General features: G+C 46.6%; 1 protein-coding gene across 1 annotated transcript in view; it reads right to left on the minus strand.

The window, feature by feature from the left end:
• zc3h15 (zinc finger CCCH-type containing 15) overlaps nt 1-8,396 on the minus strand; it is a 56,865-nt gene extending 48,469 nt beyond the window's left edge. Inside the window, exon 1 of the mRNA XM_038789215.1 lies at nt 8,195-8,396. Coding sequence (XP_038645143.1) covers nt 8,195-8,266 — 72 coding nt within the window. The 5' untranslated portion in view covers nt 8,267-8,396. The remainder of the gene's footprint in view (nt 1-8,194) is intronic.
• Nucleotides 8,397-8,859: the final 463 nt, after the last annotated feature.

Here is an 8,859-nt window from a genome sequence, read left to right on the forward strand (position 1 = left end):
ACTTTGCAATAGCTTGCCTGCAATTTGGCAAACTATCAGTTTAAGACAGAGGTATTCTTTCAATTAGCCCCAGGTAAGGATTACACTCACCTATCAAGGTAATGGACAGTCACGTCGTTCAGGCTGCTGACAAAATTCACCCACCTAGATAACACCCTGTCTGGAGATGTTTGGATCAATAATGAAGTATCTTGAAGAACCACCAAAACCATCTCAAGAACAAAGAACAATGCAGCACAGGAACAGGCCCTCCAAGCTTGTACCCGTCATGATACCAACCTTTGCCAATAGCCTCAGCACTTCCTTGTGCCGTATCCCTCTATATCTATCCTATCCATGTATTTGTCAAGATGCCCTTTGAACGCCGTTAATCTATTTGCATCCACAACCTCCCCAGGCAACGCGTTCCAGGCATTCACCACCCTCTGCGTAAAAAACCTGTCTCGCACATCTCCTCTAAACTTGGCCCCATGGACCTTAAACCTATGCCCCCTTGTGGCTGACCTCTCCAACCTGGGAAAGAGTGCCTGCCCCTCAACTCTATCCATGCCACTCATAATCTTGTAGACCTCTAACAGGTCACCCCTCAACCACTGTCTTTCTAATGAATGAAATGAAATGAAAATCGCTTATTGTCACGAGTAGGCTGGTACGGGAATCGAACCGTGCTGCTGGCCTGCTTTAAAAGCCAGCGATTTAGCTGAGTGAGCTAAACCAGCAAAACAGTCCGAGTCTATTTAGCCTCTCCACATTGCTAACACCCTTCCGACCAGGCAACATCCTGGTAAACCTCCTCTGCACCTTCTCCAAAGCCTCCATATCCTTCTGGTAGTTTGACGACCAAAATTGTGCGCAATATTCCAAGCGCGGCCGTACTAGGGTTCTATACAACTGTAGCAGGACTTGCCAGTTTTTATACTCGATGCCCCGTCCAATGAAGGCAAGCATTCCATATGCTTTCTTGACTACCTTGTCCACTTGTGTTGCCACCTTCAAAGATCTGTGGACCTGAATGCCCAAATCTCTCTGACTTTCGCACCCTACACCCTGTAAGGACTCCATCCCTTTCTCTCAACTCCTTTGCCTCCGTCGTATGTGTTCCGATGATGCCACTTTCCAAAATGGTGCTTCAAAAATGTGTTCCTTCTTCCTCAACCGTGATTTCCCAACTACAATTGTGGACAGGGCCCTCAACAGTTTGCGGTCCATCTCCCGCGCCACTATCCTCATACCCTCCACTCCCTCCCAGAACAAGGATAGAGTCCCCCTCGTTCTCACATTTCATCCCACCAGCCTCCGTACGCAAAGCATAATCCTCTGCCATTTTCGCCAACTCCAGCGTGATGCCACCACCAAACACATCTTCCCTTCATCCCTCTGTCAACATTCTGCAGAGACCGTTCCCTCCGAGATAATCTAGTCCACGCTTTCACCGTACCCAGTACCTCTCCCATCACCCATGGCACCTTCCCATGCATCGCAGAAGGTGTAACACCCTGCCCCTTTACCTCTTCCATGCTTAACATCCCAGGCCCAAAACACTCATTCCAGGTTAAGCAGCATTTCACTTGCATCTCTTCCAATTTGGTCTTTTGCATTCGCTGTTCCCAATGTGGTCTCCGCTATATCGGAGACACCAAACGCAAACTGGGTGATCGCTTTGCTGATCGTCTTCGGTCTATGCGCATTCAGGACCCTGACCTTCCTGTTGCTTGCCATTTTAACAAAAGACCCTGCTCTCATGCCCACATGTCTGTTCTTGGCCTGCTGCAATGTTCCAGTGAAGCTCAACGCAAACTGGAGGAACATCTCATCTTCCGGTTAGGCACGCTACAGCCTTCCGGCCCAAACATCGAATTCAACAACTTCAGAAGATTAGCTCTACCCCACCTCGACCCATTAATTTTCATCCCATTTCTTTTTAACTGTCTTTTACCATTTCTTTCTTACTTAATACATATTTAATTCCCCCCCCCCCCCAATCTTATCCACCTTTCCTTAACCTCTCTCCTCTTTGCTTCCCCCTTCCTCTCCCCCCACATCTACAGTTCATCCTCTGATGTTTGACCTTTCACATCCCTTGTTCTCTCTGGGGACTGCCATTAGCACTCTTTCCCCTGGGTTTCTGTGCCCATCAGCATCCGGTTTCCCTGGGTTTGTGTGGCTACGACTCATCTTTCATTCTCACTCCACAGTATAAATATTTCCCACTTTCTCTGTCTGTTAGCTTTGACAGAGTCACCAGATTCAAAACGTTAGCTCTTTTCTCTCCCTACAGGTGCTGCCAGACCTGCTGAGATTTTCCAGCACTTTCTCTTTCGTCCCACGAAATTAATATCCAGGATAAAATCCTTAGTTATCACAATTACCCCAAGGTGTTTGCTCCTTTTTAACTTCTGGTAAAAAGGGTAGACTTTGGGAGACTTGACTCAAGTATTTAAAAGAAAGATGTTTTAGATTAGTGGTCGGGTAAGCCACAGCCCAGAGCCACATGCAGCCCATCTGGGTTCTGAGTACCGCCCAGGAGATATTTTGTTGACCGTTGCCCAGGTAGAGTTGCCACATTCCATTGATTCCCATTTTCACCATTTTTTTCCCACTGGTATAACTAAGGCAATATGCACTTAAAGCAACGGCAAGTGAGGTGAGGTGCTTGCTGATTGCCCACAACACTGACCGAGAGCTGTGTGATCCCTATGTAGCCAAGTGTAAATATTTATTTTGGTTTTAACAATTTAAAGTTGATAGTCCTATTAATGATTAAGCATTTTCTAAGCCTCATTATGAAATATTCGGCATGTATTAAATGTACTTAATCTTATTCATGGGGTCATGGTTCGTGAACCAAGCTAGATTTCAACCTTGTGGCCCACTGAGATGAAGGAGGTCCACTCACTAGCCCAGGTTGTCCACCACTGCACTAGATTATGGTACATATGAACAGATTATTTGAAAAGTTAGACAAAACGTGAGGTTAGCAATACAAGTTCTCAAAGCACAGACCTAAGTGAGAGGCAAGGTTTTTCTTATCAGAGTTATTGGTCTCTGGAACAAATTGCTACCTTGAGCAACAGGTGCAGATTCCCTGCAAACATTGAAAATGGAGCCGGATGGGGTTCCCCTCATTGTGTACTAGATGTATATGGGAATATTAAGTGATATAGTTCATGGTCAATTATCTGCTGGAACCTTTTTGTTAAATCACCTTCAGAAGTCAAAAGGAATTTTCCCAGAATTCTTCAACCCACATCCTTCAGCAGGTATCTGGAACTCAAAAGTCACAGCACATAAGGAAGACATTCAGCCCATCTTGTCCAGCCCCAACTTGGGCAGAAAATTCCAGACTCCCACTACCCTTTGCATAAAAACGTTCTTCCCTTTGCCACCTCTACACCTTCTGCCACTTATCTTGAATCCATGTCTTCTGGTTAAAGAATTCTCCACCGAGGGACACAATTTTATTCTGTCCACTCTCACTGATAATTTTGTACACCTCAATTAAGTCACTCCTCAGCTTTCTTTGTTCCAAGGAAAATAACCTCAACCTATCCAATCTCTCTCATTACCACATTTTTCAGTCCTGACAACCTTATTGCTGTAAACCTAAAAACTGCAAGAATATCCCTCTCCCCACAATCCTCACCTAACCAGCTGAGTTTCAAAATCCTCATGCTATAACCTCATTGTATACGAACTTCACAAACTAGATGCACATCCTTGTTGTTGAAGACATGAGAGAGGGAAAGTCTTGCAGACATGGTTCACAGGGAAAGGGGAAATAATCTGTTGCACAAGAGGGCAGATTGAATGTCTTTGTGCGGTGGGGTCACCTTTAGTTGCACTGGAAGGAGAACTTTAATCGATCACTCTATCAGGCTCCTCGGATACGTGGTGTCCAATTATACACGAAAAGCACTGGTCAGGCTCCTCGGCTACATGGTGTACAATGATACATGAAAAGCACTGCAAGACGTCTTACAATACCAGGTTAAATTCCAACATGTTTGTTTCAAACACTAGCTTTCGTAGCACTGCTCCTTCCTCCAGCACCCGAGGAAGGAGCAGTGCTCCGAAAGCTAGTGTTTGAAACAAACATGTTGGACTTTAACCTGGTGTTGTAAGACTTCTTACTGTGCTCACCCCAGTCCAACGCTGGCATCTCCATATCATGAAAAGCACTGTTCAGGCTCCTCTCATAAATAGCGTACAACGATACATGAAAAGCACTGGTCAAACAAAAAGCTTGTTTTCTCAGAAATTGGTGTAAAACATCTGATATTGTCACTTAATAAAGCTCCCTTCCACATTAGTAATGTCATGGTCAAAAGTGACATCTAAGGGCAGCACGGTGGCCTAGTGGTTAGCACAACCGCCTCACGGCGCTGAGGTCCCAGGTTCGATCCCGGCTCTGGGTCACTGTCCGTGTGGAGTTTGCACATTCTCCCCGTGTCTGCGTGGGTTTCGCCCCCACAACCCAAAAATGTGCAGAATAGGTGGATTGGCCACGCTAAATTGCCCCTTAATTAGAAAAAATAATTGGCTAATCTAAATTTATAAAAAAAAAAGTGACATCTATAATATTCCTCTTCCGAGAGTATACCCTGGCAAACTACGGAGAAGAGGTCAAAGTCTTATCACAAAAGTCCTGACAGTATATAATGTGGGTTGGACACTTAAGAATATATCATATAATTTTCTCTCTCCGCTAGTTTTATGACCATATCATGCCTAATTTCAGTCATCTCTACGTAACCAAAATTCTCTGCCCATTTACAGGTATATAGTGCTGCTGAAGCCACTATGTCCCCTCATTTTCCAACTCTAATGAGCCCTTCTCCCTTGACCATTCTTCTCATGTCACACAATTGTGCTTCCTTCCCCTACCACCACAATTTCCACCTCAATCCATTACTACACCTTTCCTACTTTATTCTGTCAGCAAAGGCTCGACTCCCCAGTGAATAAATCCTTCACACTTCTCTAGTCAGCTTTGGCCCAGTGGGCAGCATTCTCACCTCAAAGTTAGATTGTGGACTCAAGACACTTACGCACAAACATCTCAGTGTAGCACTGAGGGGCTGCTGCACTGTCAAGATGTGCCATCTTTCAAATAGGCAGTTAAACTAAGGCCCCATTTGCCATCTAAGGTGCATGTAAGAGCCAATTAAATAATTGTAAATAGCGAGGAAGTTACCGTGAGCCAATATTTAGCCTTGAATCAACATTACCATAAAAACAGATTATCTGGATATATTATATTTGTGGGAGCTTGTTCTGTACAAATTGATTGACATGTTTCCAACATCACACCAGTGACTGCATTTCAAAAATATAATTGGCAGTGAAGCACTTTGGGATGTGTTGTGGTTGTAATAAATGCAAGTCTTCCTTCTGTCTCAAGGAGTTCTCTCTAGAGCACTCATCACTGCTCCAATGGTTATCCTTTTTCACCAGCTAACTGCTTTATCCAGCACACCTGATGGGGCCGAACCAAATCACCCTACATGCTGCTAAATACAACCCATTGTCAAATCAACAATTACTACCCCTGTCCATAATTTTCTCCAGATTAGCAGCTCACTCAAACATGCAAGACTTTGCACTGGATGATTGCATAGATACTTTAGCCTTGACTGAACACCTCATCTGAGCAAAGGCTCCCAACCTAGTTAAACTTTTAATCATCCACTCAGATCAAATGACGACTGCTGCACTTTCCCCTCAAATTCGCTGTACCTTTCTCCCTGCTCTTCCAGCACTTTCTAATTCTTCAAGAAGCAAAATCTTTGCTGCATTCTGCCAAATCCAACATGCAAATATCCTGTCAGCCTCTGCAATTAATGAATTATTGTAGGTAATCAGGGGCAGCAGGGTAGCATGGTGGTTAGCATAAATGCTTCACAGCTCCAGGGTCCCAGGTTCGATTCCCGGCTGGGTCACTGTCTGTGTGGAATCTGCACGTCCTCCCCCTGTGTGCGTGGGTTTCCTCCGGGTGCTCCGGTTTCCTCCCACAGTCCAAAGATGTGCAGGTTAGGTGGATTGGCCATGCTAAATTGCCCGTAGTGTCCTAATAAAAGTAAGGTTAAGGGGGGGGTTGTTGGGTTACGGGTATAGGGTGGATACGTGGGTTTGAGTAGGGTGATCATGGCTCGGCACAACATTGAGGGCCGAAGGGCCTGTTCTGTGCTGTACTGTTCTATGTAACTTCATCTCTTTCTCCGTTCTCCTTACCCGCTCTCCTTTCCCACTGCCTTCCCTAAAAGCTGACCATACGAACATCCCCAACTTCTTTATCATCTTGGTCATTGACAAGGTCATCTTTGACTACTTCCTTGTACTATATCTCTCTGCAACCATTACCCCTTCTTCCACCAATCCACGTTCACCCCATAAAACACTCTTCACACATCACTTACAAGGACAACTTAAAATTTCTATTTTTTGGGTGCTCCTGTAACTTGTTGCTCAACCTTAGTACCAATTATATCTTTGTCCCAGCCAAAACTATTCCAGCTGTTTGCTGGCCCCAACATTTCTCCATCAAACCCAAAAGGAGACGACTTGAATCAATCCCAAAATGACCTTAATCAACTTCCCAACTGCCCCTGCTTGTCTGACACTGTCTCAGATCAGCTGTAATTTTCTCCAAATAAACTTTGGGAAAATCAAAGCCATTTACCCGTTTTGGCAGTCTTAATGAATGGTGATGTGGGCGCCAAAGCTCAAGACGGGCAAGATTCTTGGTTTCTGATTCTCCGCGCACCCCTCCACTCATAACACAGGAAAGGCAGGAGAGGAAAGGCAAGATCCTAATTTTTCATTTGAGGGTTTATAAAAGCAAATTACTGTGAATCTGGAACAAAAAAGGAAATGCTGGGCAATCACAGGTCTGACAGCATCTGTGGCGAGAGAAGGAGCTAACATTGTGAGTCTGGATGACTCTTTGTCAAATTAAAAGGTTCCTATATGATGGGGGTCAGGGAAAAGAGGGGATTGCTCTTCTGCATGTTGTGGGGGAGATATATTTTATCATCTAAATCTAGCACCGGAATGTGGTGACTAGCGGCTTTTCACAGTAACTTCATTTGAAGTCTACTTGTGACAATAAGCGGTTTTCATTTCGTCTCGGCCATCCCTGCTCTCTTACGCTGGTTTAGCTTCCCCTTAAATGTATCTATGGTATTCCTTTCAACAATTCCCCATAGCGAGTTCCACATTGTCACCATTCATTGCGTAAAGAAATTTCTTCCAAATTCTTTACTGGGTTTCTTGGTGACTATTTAATATTGAAGACCTCTATGCTGTTCCCCACTAGAGGAAACATTTTCTCTCAACCTACTCTATAAACAATTCAAAACTCAAATACTCGCCTCAATCAGTCATTTTCACCCCTTCTCACCTTCCATCTGAAAGCCTGCCTATGAATTTTGTGCTGTACTGATTCTACACTCAACTAGCCAAATAAAGGTAGAAACAGCATTTCAGGTTGATGACCTTTCATTATACTTCCGAAGAGTAAGCAACATGAAACATTCGCCACCTTGCCACCCACAAGAGCTGCCAAATCGGCTGAGAATTTCTGTCACTTACACGTTTCAATCAGCCCCAGCATTTTGCTTTCGAAATAAAAATAGATAGGCGCCGTCATCTTCCAAGTAATCAGGCTGAGGGTTTTGATTTATTAGAGACGGAAGTGACAAGCAGCCAACCGCATGCTGGAGGTAAACTCGGGCAAAAAAAAGGGGAGGGTATTCGAATAACAGGCCCGCGGCAAAAGTTGTCTCAGAAACACCAAAAGCTGGATTTAAAAAAAAAGTCCATAGCGCTGTCGCGGAGAGAGAAAACAGGAGGCAACCTTTTTCTGTGACCATTCATCAGAACTGGAAGCTGACAGTTGCCTCGCTGCTGGCAGAGCTGCGGACAGTGGTGTGAGGATCAACCCCTCCACCTCCCTCCCCGCCAGGCCTCACTGCTTAACCAGGTGACTCAACCCAGCACAGGGCAGCCGGGCCGGGGTGCAGGTTGAAAAAGGAAGTTCCCTCCCGCCGGGCTCTGCCCGTCTCCTCTCCCACCCCTGGGCCGAGGCCAGGCCCTCCAAACTCTCTCTCTTGCAGCCGGAGGGGCGCCCTGGGCCTACCGGCACTGCCGCACAGCAGAAGGCCGGAACACTCTCTCTCTAATGCCGGCGGCTCACCTCGATGACCTTCTCTTTCTTCTTCTGGTCAGCCTTTTTGTTGGGCTGGCTGGTGGGTTTCTTAGGGGGCATTTCCGAGTCAGTCAATCGGTGAGAGAATGAAGCACCCGCCTCGCCACCGGGATTCAAGGATCCGCTCGCGCGGAGGAAGTGGTGGGGTGGCGATGGATTGTGGGTAGTCCCGACTCGCGCATGCGCGCGCCGAAACCTCGGCAACCACAATGGGAGGGGGCGGGACCTCATGAGACAGGCGCAATCTCAGCGAATCGTGTGCGGTCGACGCGGCAAGGCGGCGGGGGGCATTGACGGAGGCCCTGGCGGATATTCTCCAAGTGTAACTGGCCGAGTGGCGAGTTCCCCACGGAGTGGTTTTCTCATGGTCCCAGTGTGGTGGCTGCTGACTCAGTCCTGGGCCGGCTTGGTGGGGGGGCGAGGGTGGCCTCACAGACTGCCAGATCTCCGGGGGGGGAGGTCTGCCTTATCTTTTTGGTGCTGGTCCGCCATGCCATGCGGGCCGGCTGATGCAGGCTGCGCCGTGCGCATGCATGGACCCCTGATTGGAAATACAGGGCCCGTATTGGCAGCCAGAGCTGCAAGGACTACTCCGAGGCCCTGCTAGCCCCTTCCAGGTAGGAGAATCACTCTGGACATCCTTCAGGAAAGTC

Source organism: Scyliorhinus canicula, chromosome 2 (genome assembly GCF_902713615.1).
Source record: "Scyliorhinus canicula chromosome 2, sScyCan1.1, whole genome shotgun sequence".
In the NCBI taxonomy this organism is placed as follows: Eukaryota; Metazoa; Chordata; class Chondrichthyes; order Carcharhiniformes; family Scyliorhinidae; genus Scyliorhinus; species Scyliorhinus canicula.